At 39.8% G+C, this 16,707-nt stretch overlaps 1 protein-coding gene across 1 annotated transcript in view; it reads left to right on the forward strand.

The window, feature by feature from the left end:
* The window catches only part of LOC107096147, a 162,730-nt gene that overhangs the window by 135,172 nt on the left and 10,851 nt on the right, over window positions 1–16,707 (forward strand). Inside the window, exons 7-8 of the mRNA XM_015392663.1 lie at window positions 1,874–2,005; window positions 16,002–16,104. Of these exons, the coding sequence (XP_015248149.1) occupies window positions 1,874–2,005; window positions 16,002–16,104 (235 nt within the window). The remainder of the gene's footprint in view (window positions 1–1,873; window positions 2,006–16,001; window positions 16,105–16,707) is intronic.

Genomic DNA, 16,707 nt, shown 5'->3' on the forward strand with positions numbered 1-16,707 from the left:
ATTAGCTGGTTTGTGATCATTCTGATGATTTTTCTTTTTTTTTTTGCCTAATATGAAAATATTAGAATAGTTGAAATATTTAGTTGTGACTAAATTCCAAATGATTAGAAATATTCAGAAATCATATTAATTTGTGATGCAATAGAGATTCTTTCCTTTAGACTTTGGGCTGATTTGTGTTGGATTGTGATAATCTGATAAACGCTAATTTAATTAAATTTAGCCTAATATCACTACAGGTTTATAGAAGTAGCGAAAAGCAGGTGGAGTCTTTATTCTCATCAAGTTAATTAATTAATGACTCCTAATGGCCTCGATTTTGAGCAGCTTGCACGTCAACAGCCACACATGTTTAAGACATTTCCACTCTCAGTCATTTGTCTGCTTATTTTCCTTCCTTCTGCTTTCGCTCCACATTCATCCTTTTCTCCCTGAACATCAGGGGCGTCTTTCTGCACAGTTAAGATTTTATTAAGCCTCGTTAAGAAGATCTGGACTAATTGTTTCTATTTGAAAGATGGAGTATCTGGAGGTGTACGCCGTGTTTCATCTTTTTCTGGGTCACTGCTCTCTCACTCTTCTCATTTCATCTCCTCCAGAGCGACACAGCTGCTCTACAAATCCAACCACTTTCCTCCCCTCATCCCCTCACGCTTTAATTCCCCCTCCTTACCCTCATCCAAACCCGCAGTCCTTTAGCTTAAGCCCCTGACTGTGGAAATATGTTGCTGTCAAGCTGTGGGGAGATATAAACCTGAACTTTACAATCTGCTCTTTTTTTCATGCATAAAGCTTTTCGCTCAATGACTCTAAGTTTGTGAAATAATCTCCCTGTTATACATCAGTGACGATGATTCCTGAGCTTTTTAGGTCTTTAAATCCTCCTTCAGATTAACACAACTCACAGACGGCACCCGTCAAAAAGAAAATCGCCTCATTATAAAGTTCATATTATCCAAATTCTATTCGGGACACTTTCACCTCATTTCACATATTTATTGATTTCAACAAACCGAGCATTTATGTTACTTCATGCATTCTAACACTTTCCTTTAGTCCCTGCTAGAATATTTTAGGAAGGTTAAATACTGATCGTACAAGGAAGGAAGGAAGGGAGGAAGGAAAGAAGGGAGGGAGGGAGGGAGGAAAAACAACCGATTTAAAGACGAGTTTACGAAGAAGGAAAGAAGAAAGGAAGGACAAAAAGGATGCTAACATAAGGAAGGGAATAAAGTTTGTAAAAGGAAATATATTTCTCTGTTATTTATTATTATTGTTATTCATTTTTTGATCCTAAAATATGATCAACTTCCAGCCTTTTCCAGACTTTTCCAGCCTTTTCCAGGCTGTCTATAGTATCTAATTAAGCAGCTTATAATAATACAATATTTTCAAATAAGGTCACCTTTTCACTATGACCAATTTGAAGCTGTCCAATAGGAAGCTTTGGGCGTGATGACCTCATCAGGTTTTTCCTCCCAGTCTGTGGAAAAATGTGGATGAAGGTGGTTTCTTTCCAGACTGCGGTTCACCTGATGATGTCATCATCTGGAAACATAACCTTAAACTCAGCAAAGTCATTGAAAACAGAAACTGTGTGAAAAGCCAAACATTTTGACCGATATCCTTCCCCGGGTAAATCTCTCGCTGCAGGCGGGTTTGTTGTGTTTTTTGTTGTTTTAATGACATGCTCTGTTTCTCTGATATTGTTCTCTTTTCTACTTCCTTTTCCAAACTTCCTATCTTCCGTCTGACTTCCTGAAATTATCTCTCCATCTCCTTGTTTCTGTCAAATGTCTCCTTTGGCTGCCTGCCTTTTTTTCCTGCCTCTTCTTCTATCCACTGCGTTTCTTTTGTCTTTACTGGGAGCCAGTGAAGGAAAGCTGGTGGTCCTGGCTTTGGCCATTGGTGTTGCAGAGCAAGATGACTTTGCCAATATCCCTGACCTGCAGGAAACGGCGCAGGCAGCACCAGCAGCCAATCAGGAGCCCCCTCCTGAGAAGAGGTACCAGCTACTGTATGAGAGTCTTTGTGAGTATGTGTGTGAGGAAAGTGCATGAAAGGGAAACGGGATTCGAATTATTCACTACCGATGAAGAGCAGAGCCTTTTTTTTTTTGATAAAGAAATTAGTTCAGACTATGCAAATGTAAAAAACAGAGGTGAGATCGCTAAGAGAGATAAAACGAGCTCATAAAGCATCAGAGTGCGATGCTCATTGGTTCTTCACTCCTTTATTACGCTTTTAGCTGCAGCATTTTCAACAATGAGATAAACTGTGTTTTCCCATGCCAGTGGACTTTTATTTGCCACCATCACCATAATCATTGTCTCCATCACAGTAACACCATTCACCATTCTCCTCACTATTTCCCTCAGCCTGCTTGTCTGAGGCCTCCTGCTGGTAATTGTCGTATTTCCTTTGCATTTTCATTCTTTTTATTATCCTAGCCCTTTTCATTCCCGTGTTCGTCTTTCTTCCTCGTGCTCATTAGCTTCCTTCAATCACCCTCCGCCGCTCTGAGAGTCTCGTCTCTGCAGAGGGCCCGGAGAGCCTCCTCATTATTCCACAACACGTTAGTCACTTACATAAACATGCAGCCAAAAATAGCCTCTTCCTCGTCAGCCAAGTTACACACTCCGAGTCCAAAATATTTCCACTCGTCTGTGAGGACGATCCAGCCCTGCTTCCTTGCTATCTCCTGAAATAATTAGCTCTGGATTCTCTAGTGGAATGGGACCAGTTTTAATAAACGACTTCAGCGTCATGTTAAGCAAATAGCTCAGGCCATTTTCTTTATCCGCTGATGTTCATCCAGATTATCAGGATTTTGCTCCACAGACCTAACAGTAAATCTTACCTAATCTAACCCTAACCCTAATTTGTAACTGCAATCAATTTAGATTAAATTACCTCCCCCCACGTTTCTTATGATTTAGTGACAGAACTCTATAAAAATGGTTGAAGAGTGTAAATAAATCCCAATTTACCTCTGACTACCTTTTTATTTAAGCCGGGCGTACTCTGTACGGTATTTTAAATCGTTGCACGCTGCTACAGCTCACATCGTACGATGAAACCGCAGGGTTTAAAAGTTCCCAGCTCACCATGTTTGTTCTCCCGCTGTGCGACCCGACGCTCTGATGCGATCTACCTGCTCACACTCTACGTCTAAAAACCAGGTGGGACTCAGCTCCGCAGTGAGATGGCGCCACTCGGACTCGTCTATCTGGAAGCCAAACCAGTAGCAGAGGAACATGAAGCTCACTAGAGTGAAACGCGCTGCCTTGGATATTTGGGTAATTTAGTGCTGAAAGCCCTAAAAAGAAAAGGAGACGACGTATTTGGACAAAGACATGGCTGAGCTAACGTGGCTACTACGGTCTGTCAGTTTGACAGAAAGAACTCCATTTCACTCATTGCCCCCCCGCCATGCTGCTGGGTTTTTATCTGAGAAGAAGAAGAAGAAGAATCCTTGTTTGCCCACTGAGTGATTTGCCCACGACCACCTAAAGACGGCCGACTGGATTTAAAACATGTTTGAGGTGGTGGAGATTCTCCGTCCTCCAGGTCAGAGTCGTTCCAAAAAAATAAATAAAATCAATCCTCTGGACTTTGTTTCCAAGTCTGAAGACGTTTCTCTTCCATCCAGGAAGATTTTTCAATTAGAAATGTCAGAAATAGGTTTGAGTTCCAGGTTTTATGCAGCAGCCTCATCTTTTGAAACAACTTTGATTTTCTCCTGACCTTATGATTCCTGATGGGGGGGGGGGTTGGTCTTTGGGGGTTGTTCCCCCCCCATAACCCCCGGTCAACAAAACAACCAACACCCAGCCGAAAAGCCACCCCAATCGAAAAAATCTAGAAGAATCAGCCGAAAAAGGACAGAAAAATCTTACAGCGTACGACCGGCTTAACAAACTCTGAATGTGGGATGAATTTTAACATAAAGACAGCAAATAATTTTGCTATTTAGAAGTCTTAAATATTTGATGTTGTTTTAAAGGTTAATTTTTTAATCCGACATTAGAGGGAAATTCAAGGACAGATCGTCTGAGCAGCTTTTATCTCCGTTTTTAGAACGCTGCTATAAAGGCAGCTTTTTATTTTCACTTGGCTTCAAACAGCTTTGTCCTTTTCAGCTTTTTTTTTTTGCATTTGGTGAAACCTTTACAAATGGGTTACAAAATCCACTAATTGACTAAAAAGCGAGTGGGAAGCAGTGTGTGGCCCCCAGGATCCACCCTGATGACTGAGGGCACTATGATATGTTCAGGATTAACCTGTGGTTCATATAATCTTTAGGACTTTAAATCAGAACGACTGTCAGTTTATGCCCACATTGAAAGCTTTGCATTGATCAACCTATCAGCCTTCAGTGAGGTCGACTAATTTCATTTGCTATTATTTCTTTTTTGTTCTCTGTCAAGGTTAGGAAATATATATATATATATTTTTTTATATAAAATGAACATTTGATATCTGGCTGCTTAGTTTTGAGGCTGAATCAAATATTTGCTGTCAGCAATTTATCAAAAATCTAAAGTATAAGCTTAAAGGGAATGTATGATCCCCTTGGCGTGTCTACGCTGCGTTCACAGGTGTCTATATAATCAATCAAACTCACAATACAACTTCTATTCTAAGGTGTTGCAGAAAACCACACTTTCATTTATGTTTCACCACCTTCCAACCCTGAACAGCTTTCAATCATGGATCATCACTCATCTCCTCATGCATTGCTTCTGTTACACTTCATGAAATCTCATTGTGTCTCTGGGAAACCATAGGTGGTTAAAAAAGATCTAAAAATAAGTAAATAGATATATACCTTTTATACTTTATACTGTCTTTAATATACCAACATTAATAAAACAAATACACAAAAACAAAACCTTAGAAAAGGGAAATGGAAACATTAAAACAGCGTTTTATGTTTCACAAAGTAAAACAACAAAACTTTTCTTTAATTGTTTATTTGTCTTTATTTTTTTCACTAAAACTGTATCATACATTAAAGGTATAGTTTAGATTGTTCAATTTCAATTCTATTCAGTCTATTTCTATAGCTCCAATTCACATCATGTCATCTCAGGTCACTTTATAGATCCAGATCAACCAGATCATCCAGTCAGATTGATTCAAAGTTTTCTATCTAAGGAAAACCAGCTGATTGCATCGACTCATTGACTCTTCAGCAATCCCTCACACTAAGCATGCTTGTAGCGACAGTGGAGAGGAAAAACTCCCTTTGAACAGGAAGAAACCTCCAGCAGAACCAGGCTCAGTGTGAGCGGCCATCTGCTGAGGCCCACTGGGGTTCAAGGAGACAGAAGCAGACATAGAAAAAGAAGCATAGATACAAAAGGCAACTGCCAACCAGCTCCACAGGCGGCCCCGTCCAGGAAACACACAGCCAGGCAGACGAGCTCCGAGCCAGCTCCCATGTCAGAGGATGAAGAGAGCACATCCAGTTAGTCACAGTCAGAGAAACAGGACTACACTGGAAAACAGGCCAAGCTCCAACATCTAGAAACAAAGGTGTTGATGGCAGCAGCACAGCTGATATTTCTCTCCAGGATGGAGTCACAGCCAAACAGGAACAGACCAGATGAAGCTACTATGAGAAAAAGCAGAGAGAGCAGAACGTTAGAGATTGAACTAACAGATTCTGCAGAGTGGGAGAATAGAGATAGAATGAAGCAGAATGATGAAAAAGGGGTCCCTATGTCCTCCAGCAGTCTAAGCCTATAGCAGCAGAACTATAGAGATAGATCAGGATAACCTGAGCCACTCTAACTAGAAGCTTTATCAAAGGAAAGTTTTAAGCCTAGCCAGATTGTTAAATCCAGGATGTTAGGAGATTCAGGGAACGTCACTGACAGTAAAATGAGCTGCGATTAATGTAAGACCTAAAAAGTCCATTTTAACAGTCAGGTTACACATGGTGCTGCTCTGTATCAATGTCAGAATTTCAGAGTTGATTTTACTGCAATTAGAGCTATAGAAATAAACTGAATAGAATTTAACTTAGATCTATCAAGGTTACACTAAATAATAAAAACAAATACAAACAATAAATGGAGTGACCTACCTGTATTGCAAGCTTACGTCAGAATGCTGCAATAATACAAAAATTAAAAAATACAATAATAATACAAAAAATGTAAATTAGATTTAATTCTGTAGTTGGTGCTGTATTTGATATCGCCCGCAGAGACCTCTTCTTCTTCTTATGGAGATTTCCTGCTGACTAGGTGCATCCTGGCTCTCTGCTGCCTCTATAGGCGAAACACAAAATTACCGGCAGAGGCGTTTCCAGCGTAGAGAACTTTTATGACTCAAAAATACACTAACAGCCTTTGGAGATATCTTTCACCCCAGAATCCTCTTTCCTGCTTTTAAGAAAGGTAACAAAGTATTTGTACTTTAATTGGCACCTCTGTGCACCGCAACATAAACATAAAGCCTCTTGATGATTCTATTGACACGATAAAACAAAATCCATACAGACAAGTTAAAAGATTCCCCTAAACAAACGCACTTTAAATTGCTACTTATATATCTAATGCTATACATATATCTAATGATATGTATGTAATTGTAATAAAATTATCAATTTGGGTCTTTTACTGTGAAGTATTTTGACAGTGTTGATGCACTGATTTCCATTAGCTTGGAAATGATTCCTCCATGTCTGCTGCTCTTTACTCCCATTATCTAATCATACTGGAGGCCCAAATAATGACAGCTCTGTTAATATTTCTGAGCTCCATGTTTATGGTTAAAAGCAATCCAGATAAATGCAAAGGTGTTGGATGTGCGATATTCATTATTCATGGGCCTCATGTGTGCCGTAGCCGGGAGGAAGCACTCTCACTGCTGGTGCGTTTCTGAAGTGCATCACAGCCGACTGACGGCTTGAACTGCTGCTCCTCTGATGAAGTCTTTCTGACCAGTGACAGCGAGGAAAGGTTGTATGATGAGACGTTAACCTACCAGGCATCCATAAGTTGTGTTTTCTAAGAAGGTCCAATTAGCGTGTTAGAGTAGCTGCTTAATGCCTCATTGGTTTTGACTCAAAGAATTCAGTTACAATTCAGTGAACATATTGTGCAGGTTTGCTTCGGCCGCTCATCGCTGTGAAGAGCTCAGTCCAGATCCCCTCAGAGCAGAGCGGCTCCAATGAGAACAGGACCTCAGCACAGAGGAGGAGGGATGCGTATCTTTGTGCTACATTAACATTCCATCCACTTGCCTCTGGTCCTTTAATTATTCATCCATGCACGTCGTTACATAATTCTGTGTAAGCCAGCGAGGGCTTTTTTTCTCCTCATAGATATTAATAGACAGGGATGTATACTTGTTTGCCTTAAAGACACGATGCACCCTATTTATCGCTATGTGGACCATGTGATACCATTTTGATTATTAATGAGCATATTAGGTTGCTTAAATAGATATAAAAACAGTAGGAGAGTGTTATGAGCTAAATCAATATTAATTAGTTTGTTTGAGTTCGCAGTGGTTTATTAAAATCATTAGTCTCATAGAGAAGAGACCGTTCCACTGATTATAGCTGGCAGTCATTCCGCTTCAACTAAAACAGAAACAAAGCCTTAAAAAACATTGATTATTAAAATATACTGCAGGAAAAGTTTTATATTTTCTTCCTCCTCTCTTTGATTTTGTTTTGGAAGTGTTATTCTGTTCTTTGTGGTTGTCTTTATGTTTTTATTTTTAAGAATTTTTATTTTTTCCTTGTATACCTTTTTTTATATTGTATGTTTTTCTTGATTATCTTTATTAATCCAACATAATTTTGTTTTGATATGAATATTCTGTTTAAGTGTATTTGCATTCTTTTATGCAATTATTTATTGTTTTATTTTGTAAAAGTGACTTTCTTAAAAACAAAAATCTAACCTTAACCCTAATACAATCACAGCAATCACAACACGATAGATATTTTCTAAAGACCTCCTTTATCTGGGAAGACCTCTCAGTGGAGAAGCCCAGACGCCTCTCTCCTCAGACACCTTCTCCATCCCTTCCCCAGAAGACCTAGACACCAGAGGCATTCTAGGTCAACCAAGAGACATTGGTCCTCCACCTTAGCTTGGAACTGGACCTCTTTCCAGTGGGGCATGCCTGCAACTGGAGTCTAGGGTTAGGGTTAGGGGTTAGAGATTAGGTTTTTAGAATCAGATTAGAATTAGCATCAGAGTCTCAGTTTAGGTTTAGGCATAGACCTAGAATTTAGGGTTAGGGTTAGGGGTTAGAGATTAGGTTTTTAGAATCAGATTAGAATTAGCATCAGAGTCTCAGTTTAGGTTTAGGCATAGACCTAGAATTTAGGGTTAGGGTTAGGGGTTTCCACCTCAGCTGACTCCTGTCGGTGTGGAGGAGAAGCAGCTCTACTCTGAGTGCCTCCCTGATAGCACAGCTCTTCATCGGCCACCGTTGGGATGAAATCCCCCGGTCCCCAGTCCACCCCCTCTGGCCCTTAGCGATGCCTTGAAAAACCTGCCCATACTAAGGTTCTCAGAAAGCATCTCATCCACTCCGAAGCCTTGTGTTCCTCTTGTGTTCTTGTGAATTGGAGCAGGACTAGAGCTGTTGACGTTTCACAAGCACATAAGAACGCACAAGTACACATATTGAGAAATGGCCTATGTCTCTAGCCTCTCCCAGGCATCCAAGAGAGGCTCTTCTAGAGGTAGGAGTTGTAAATATCTCTGACTGAATGCTCCCTATACTCTCACACCCTACCTACTCATTTGGGCCTGTCGATTCACTCAAGCTTCCTCCTTTTGCAAACATGTCCAACTCACCAATAGGTGGTGACAGCTCTCTCTCTGTCTTCACCCAAGTCTCCAAGACATGTGGCCCAGGATTAGAAGATACAACTAAAAAGTCAGGAATTAACCTTTGGGTGTTGTGGTGCCAAGCACAACCCTTCGGTTGCAGTGCAACCTCTTGCATTCAATGCAGCCGTCACATCATAGACAATCAATGACTTGTACAGTGGTCCAATAATCAAACACTAACCAGGTTCAGAGCTTTGGTTTTATTCCTCATCACACCCCTTGAGGTGTCACTTTCACATGGGCATTGAAGCCCCCCAGTAGAATGAATGAATCCCAGAGAGGGGCGTTATCCAGCATAGGTCACAGAGATGGCCTTGTAGTGCTGTTCAACCCAAAGCTGAGACAACAGTCATAGACCTGCCCCCTACCCACAGGCACAAGGACCCACTCCACCCCTCTGGTTTTCCAGTGTAGAAGAGAGTCCAGTCTCTCTTAAGGAGCTGGATCCCAGAGCACAGGAGTGCAAGCCGATATCACTTCACCCACGAAGGAACCAATGGAGCCAAGAAAGTCAGATCAAATGTGTAAAAGGGTTAGGGTTAAAAAATGTAGCGCTCAAAATACAGTATTCACTTTGGAGTTAATTAATCTAACTAAAAGTCTGAGCCTTAGAAGGTGCCAGTTTGATGAATGCATGAGTAGGAACTCCCAGGAGATAATGACGGAGAACATCAACGATTATTTGACTGAAATCATCGCAATGAACTAACTTAACACTCACAGGAGTATTTTTTACAGACTTAATACACTTTACAGTGTTTTAATACAGAACTAAATGCTTGTATTCTTTATTAGAATTCCTACATAAATTGATTATTCCATGCATTGCTGGTCTGACACAGCCCTCCTCCTGTAACAAAGGCTTTCTAAGCCTGACATAATCACCAGAGTCTTTAGGGGCTCTGCATAACACCGTCCCCAAGGCAGTAGCTCCCTCCGGCTCCGCATTCGTTTGCACATCACTGGAGGCAAGTTGAACTCAGCTGCATGTTAAGACAGTCATAGAAATAAGGTATTTAGCCACAGATAAAATAGTCACAAAGTCAATGCATACAGTTACAGGTCAGTGGAGAATAGTAGAAAGAAGTACAAATCCTCCCTTCCTCAATGAGAGCATTGAGAGTGCACTTCACATCCATGTGTGAAAGCTGGGGGCTTTTTATCCAGCAGGTCTGTGCAGGGATAGATTCTCAAATGGTTCTTTCAGATTGATGGTGGACTGGGAGAGGAGCTTTTAGCGGCATTAACCCCGGACTCCTGTATCCTGCCTCAGAACAGGTATCAGAAATGCAGCTGCCTCACCCTCAGAGGAATCCCTGCAATGCATTCCAAACATTTACAGCAAACTATCTGGTTTTACTGGACCTTAAACACAAAAAAATCCTGACTTTGTGTTGTTGATATTGCTGAGGATGATGAGGTAGTTGCTTGGATGGAGCTCTGAGGCATGAATGCAAAATTGCAGGGAGTATTGGGAGGCTATAAAGGGAAGCAGAACAGAGAGCTGTGAATAAAGACACTAACAGCACCTCGTTTAAAAAAATGCATTTATTATTTTATTATTTTGTCCGTGTACAAAAAAAAACAATTATCTGCAGTTTATTAGAATGCATGTGAAAAACTCACATAAAGTTGCACCTAAATGTGAAAAGGAGAGCAAAATATTTTTTTTTTTACAAAATAATACTCTGAAAGATGTGGCATGGATTATCATTCAGCACTATCTGCTGAAAAAAGCAACATACAGGAGAAGGTGAACTTCTGCAGCAAATTCTAACCCTTTGTTCCCTGAGAAAAGCAGAATCCATGACTAATTCTAGTTGTTTTAACTCTTTCTCCTACTTTAGCTGTGGATTTATGCAGAGGAAAAAATTGGTTTATTTTCTCCGCTTCTAAATATTTTTTCCTTATCTGCTGTGAAATGTAGAATTTACTAATTTCCATGGTTTGTCTTCAATGAAACCATCGTCATTTGATGCTTATTACTGAAATGGGATTTTACAAAATGAAGCTATTTTAGGCTAAATTACTGTTCCAGAATGCAGGTAATTAGTCGTACCTGAAAGTCAAGCAAACAGCTTTTAAAGAGACGGCAGGATTCAGTGGAATGCGAATGCTGATGTGGTTCGTGTGGAGAAAGACTTATGTAAGCAGCCATGTGCAGCAGTTCTCACTATGATCTCTGAAAGTGAGCTGCACTTCCAAAGCGTGATATAAAAAGTGGGTGGCAATGAAATTGAGCATAGATGTTGAAATACATCACTCCATGATCTCAGCATGTTTGTTTGTTTGCAGACCAGTGGAAAGTCTGAATGTTTTGAAAAAAAAAGTGGGGTGTGGAGGGTCTGGGTTGGGCTCTCTTTCTCGCGTCTCTCTCCAGCCTAGAAGTGGAGTGTCTTTGCCCCCCTCCCCCTCTCTTCGAGCCGCTGGCCCTCGGTCAGGTAACCAAACAGGATAGTATCACAGGACGGTGAAACCCAAAGTATGCCTGCCTGCCTCCATATGTCCGTTCACGTGTGTCTGCGAGGCTCTCACCCGTACCTGTCATATATCCTAAATCTTCTTTGTTCTCAGTGTGTTTGCTTGTGTGTTGCATCCCCTCCTGAACCCCCCCACCTTTTCAGACACACCCTTGGGTCCACTCCCAACAGACATCCCCAAACCCACATATATGGTCTATATTTCCAGAGTCGTTGCTATGCCAACAGCCCACTTTTTGTGTCTTAGTTGTGGGAGAGTCTGATCTGAGCCCACTCTGCCTCCCACTGGACACTGTAGAGAACTGCAGGCTCTACAGACTCAGATCTACCATAACAGCCCCTGAAGGGTTGGATGACAGAGACGCCATCGGCGCCAGAATCATATCAGTTGTTTTTGCCAAAATTAATATTACTTTCTTAGATATTGAGAAGAAAACTGTGGAATTAGTTTTTGAAACATGGAGAGGAAAAAGTTGGTGAAGCTGAGCTGCAGTCTCAGCCACCCTGTTTCAACAGCCTGGAGGCAGGAAGCTGCTGCAGCTTTCACCTGAGAACGCACTGAACCCTTGGATGAAGCACGAGGGAGAATGAATAATTGAAGGTGTTCACTCTTCCATCCATACTAGTCTCCCCTCGCTGCGGAATACATGGACCAGATTTCCTGTTTCCTCTACAGGAATTAGTGCAGCAAAATTATACATAACCCAGAGAAAAAAACAAACAACCATGTTTAATATAAAGCACAGTGGATTTGGAAAGTGAGTTTTTTTAAAATGAAAAATGTGACCAACATTCTTTCAACTTTAATTTGACATCTATTCTGTAAAGTTCAACTGAAAAAAAACACTATTTTAGGGAGAAATGGTCAAATAAAACAAATGTTCTGCAAACAGGTTGCAGGAGTCTGCAGAAAACACTCTTAAACAAAAATTAGCTGATTTTAATGAACTTCAGTGTTTTTATGAGTTAACAACCATCAGTTTTACTTAATCTGAGTAGTCTGATTACTTTTAGTTCCTTTATCTGTCATTGTTTAAAGAGAATTAACAAAAAGCATCAGAGGAATCTCTTCATAAAAAAGCTTTTCATAGCTTTATTAACTTGAGGCTATATAACAATAACGGGACGCCTGAGCCTTACGGAGCAACTAGCAAAGATTGGTGCAATTTTACAGTAAATTTTACAGAATTCAGCTTCTATTTTCTACATGGTTATACGCTGACATTGTGCTGCAGCATCTTAATCCCCTTTCTTAAATAAAATAAAAATATTGCCACAAAGTCCTTTTCTATCTCTGCTTGGTCTGATTGGATTAGCAGCAAACAGGGAGGATAAATCAGCAAAATATCCACATATCAAAATTTAAAACAAGACAAAGTCTAATATAAAAGTAATTAAATGTGTGGTTCAGGTTTTAACTATGAGAAACTAATGATTCCACATTCCTGTGAGCAACAGAAAAAAAACACTTATCTCTTTAAGGCTGTAGAGAAATTAGTTATTCTCTTACAAGATCAGAACTAAGTTCTGTTGTCATTTTAAATGTTCTTATTTTACAATGAAAATATATCAAGTATCGCCCTTTTGTTTAATAGTATTGTTGTACATGTGTGCAGTTGTGAGTCCTGTACAGCCTATAAATAATAAAGTGATACTAAAGTGAACAACGATGATCTCAGTTTGACATTGTGGAATCAATATTAGGAGTCTTATAACCTTTATGCTGTTTTTAATGCGACTCGTCTAACATTTAAAATGAATAAATCTTCTAACATAATACAGAAGGTAACACAGAAACCTCCAGAAAACTCCAGGCTCGACTTAAACCTCCCAAACTTTGTCTGATCAAAGTAAAGTTAAACCTTCAGGGCAATTATTTTAAAGTAAAGGTTTATCATCTCTAAGAAACGCTGGACGGCCGTTTATCCCTTTAGTCATGTACAAAAAAAACTATTTAAGGTCAGATCGCCATACGCTTCAAAAAACAGCATAAATTAAGTATTTTATGCTGTTTTTTTGTACATGACTAAAGGGATAAACGCCCGTCGAGGTGGTTTAAAGTTAATTTTTCGTACCAAACTAGAGAGATAAACTAAAGGGATAAACCAGTATTGACTATGGGTATGCTGGTCCGACAGAACAGCGGCCTACTGGTTAGGACATAAAGTATGGAATCCCCACAGACTGCCAGTCTGGGTCCCTGAGCCAGACCCTTAACCCCACTCTGCTCCCCGGGGGCCTCACCATGGCAGCCCACTGCTCCCCAAGGGGAGGGGTTAAATGCAGAGAGGGAATTTCCTGGCTCTGTACTTGTGAAAGTGACATGACAATAAAACGCTAAAAAGATGGAAAACTGAAAAAGACTTTGGGGTAAAAAAAAATCCAAGTTTTGAAAAGGACTAAAATGAGTATAGATCTACATTTCACAGATAAACCTGTTGATAGATAGAGGATCTCCTCCAGTATCGTGAGGCGTGTTTAAGGACTCTGCCTGAAGAAGGTTAAAGGTTTGAAGAAGAGTTAAAGGAGGTGCTGACTTATTAACTCATTATTATCTATTGGTTTTTTGTTTGTTTTTCAGTTGAATTTTACAGAACAAATAATAAATAAAATGAACAAAAAGAAGGTTTTAAATTTCATTCACCTGAGCCTGATTTCTCATTTAAAAACCCAGAATCCAACAGGGTGTGTGTAGACTTTTAGGCCCCTCCCTGCTTATTGAAATGTTTGCACTCCCCCCACCCCCCCTTCCCTTTTTTATTTATTTATTTTATTTTATTTTCTGCCAGTTGGACTGTTTGCTTGCCGTTTCTGTCTGTCTAATTGTCAGTATACTTTCCTTCAGTCAGTTTTGTCCTTGTCCTTTGCAAAAATGCACATTATTGCATTCAACATCGATCCTCATCCAAATTTGGAGTTTTTCTGGCGCACCCGACTAAGAGCGCGCATCTATCTTCCAGGTGAAGAGTTCGATAGAGAATGCTGGCCAGACAGACAGACGTTTTATGGGCTCCTTGTTTTCCTGCCTGTCCAGGGCATTGCCTTCACTCTGTCTGAGTGACACCTACTTGCATATATTAAATATGCACATGTAGCCAATGCCGGTCCGTGCTTTGGCCCTGTGTTCCCACTCCACACTTTTAGAGTGTTGCTAAAATGCTGGAAAATCAGGCTGCTTTAAAAACCCACTTGTATCGTCTTTAGTTTTTGAATTTTTTCAACACGTCCTCTTTTGTAACACTCTAAATGTGCTCTTCCCACCTTTTATTATTTCTCCCTTTTCATGGTTTTAGTGAAGTTCTAGTTTGGATGGTGTATCACATTATTTCTCATTTCTCACTTATTTTTAATCTCACCCAAACAGATGTTTCTTTATTTCCTGATGATCAATTGTATTTATTGTCTTATTCTTTTTTCTTTGTGCTCTCTCTCTCTCTCTCTCTCTCTCTCTCCTTTTAGCATGTTTGCTCCTTTGTCTCCTCTTAAAGATATAGTGTGTGCATTTTATTTTAATTTTGTGTCTTTTATTCTTCTCAAACTGACCAAACTAAGCCGTTCTTGTGTTTGCAGGCTTTCTTTCCCTCATTTCCTACCTTTCCTAGCAGCTCTCTTTGCTCTCTCTGATGTGCTGCCGTTTGTTTAGATCTCACTCTATGCTTTTTGTTTTCATAATCTCCATGTTGTTAATATTTGGTATCTCTTCTAAAACTGATTTTTAAAACTCTGCCTGCTTGTCTTTTCCTTTCATTTATTGTTTCCAGGGTTTTTGTCCTTTTATGATTTCTGTCTGTTTGTAATTTTCTCTGTTTGTGTTCCTGTTTTTCTCCGGACTGTTTTCTCATTGTTCAGACGTTCATGTTCGTCGAGCGGCCATTTAAATGGATAACCATCTCAGGTGTCCATCAACAGTTAGCTTTTTTTCTGTCCTTTCTCATGGTTATTTTGGTCTTACTTTTCTCTTTGTGATTCTTTATATTTATTCATATATGAAGAGTTTTCTCTCCAAGCGTGTGGAAGGGAATGAAATGTGACATTTATTAAAGTTGTACCGCAGTTCCAGCCGAACCACTAAAGCTCTCATGTCTCTCCCTGTTTGTTTCTATAAGATTCGCTGTTTGTTGTTGTAATTAATAGAGATTTAAACATGCAATGTCTGTCCTCTATATGTGGCTATACATGTTTGTCTGTTATGTTTTACATTTATCTGTATATTTATATATGTATTTTAGCCTCAGAGGAAATAAATGTTCTAAACTTTCCAAGGATTGGAAACATTTTCTATCATTTAAAGTTGAATGGTTTTATTTCTTGTATTTTTTGCTTGTGGTAACTTTCTTTTGAGGACGTCCCTGTAATTGTCTGAGGTTTAATATCTCATCCATCATGGCTCTCAGGTCTGTGTGTCATTAATCTGTGGAGAACCTGGCAGGTTTTCTTTGGCTTTGTTAGCGACGGCCACTAAATAAATAAAATCTGGTTGTGCTTTGAGGTGACATCTATCCAAAGTAGAGCTGGACTGAGCGGATGATTTTAGAGACAGGTGGAGGCCGCCCTCCCTCTGGGCTCACAGGCTTCCGTAGATGAGACGGCTGCTCATTAACGTTTCAACGTTTCTCTGTTTGTCATCCTGATTTTTTTCCTTTGCTTTCAGGGGGAACAAACCAGCAAACAGCCCCAAAGGTCACCCCCCCGACGCCGATGGCCACTCCTCTGTAACCGACCTGGCAAACTCACTCACTGGAGACATGGTGATGGTAAGAGGATCTATATCATGTAATGCGTCGCTCTATCCTCCACATCAGTAGCACATGTTTTATTTGCCGGTATCCATCTTGTTTTTTAAAGCAGAGCTCCTGAAATCATCTATATCAAACTTCTCTTTGATAAAATAACATAACTTTGGTTAAAAATTAATTATTTGATTGAAAACAAGCCTCACTGTGTGCTATTATGGTGGCAACAACTTTCCCCATAATATGCAACATTTTTTATTGCCCTACAGGTTTGATAATAAAATTACCTTCAAAACTGCTTTATAATGCCATGATAATAAAGAACTTCATTTAAGAAGTATACAAACTAAAGTTTTTAACAATTCAAACAATATAGACAGATATCTGACAGTACAAAGAAATGTTTAAATTCTAGTTGGATGATAGAAACAGAAGAAGAAGGTTCATGTGTCTTTATCCAAAAACTATATTAATGAAATATTTATTCTGGATATAATATCTATAATATCTATTGCATCAACTCTCATGAGCTGGATGGATACCCCAAACCTGACAACAGCCAGATGCATGTCTCACTCCGCCTAGCTCCGCTCACATACATCTGGGAACCCGCCTTAGGAATTG

This window comes from Cyprinodon variegatus, unplaced genomic scaffold, assembly GCF_000732505.1.
Source record: "Cyprinodon variegatus isolate N-32 unplaced genomic scaffold, C_variegatus-1.0 Scaffold602, whole genome shotgun sequence".
Taxonomy (NCBI): domain Eukaryota; kingdom Metazoa; phylum Chordata; class Actinopteri; order Cyprinodontiformes; family Cyprinodontidae; genus Cyprinodon; species Cyprinodon variegatus.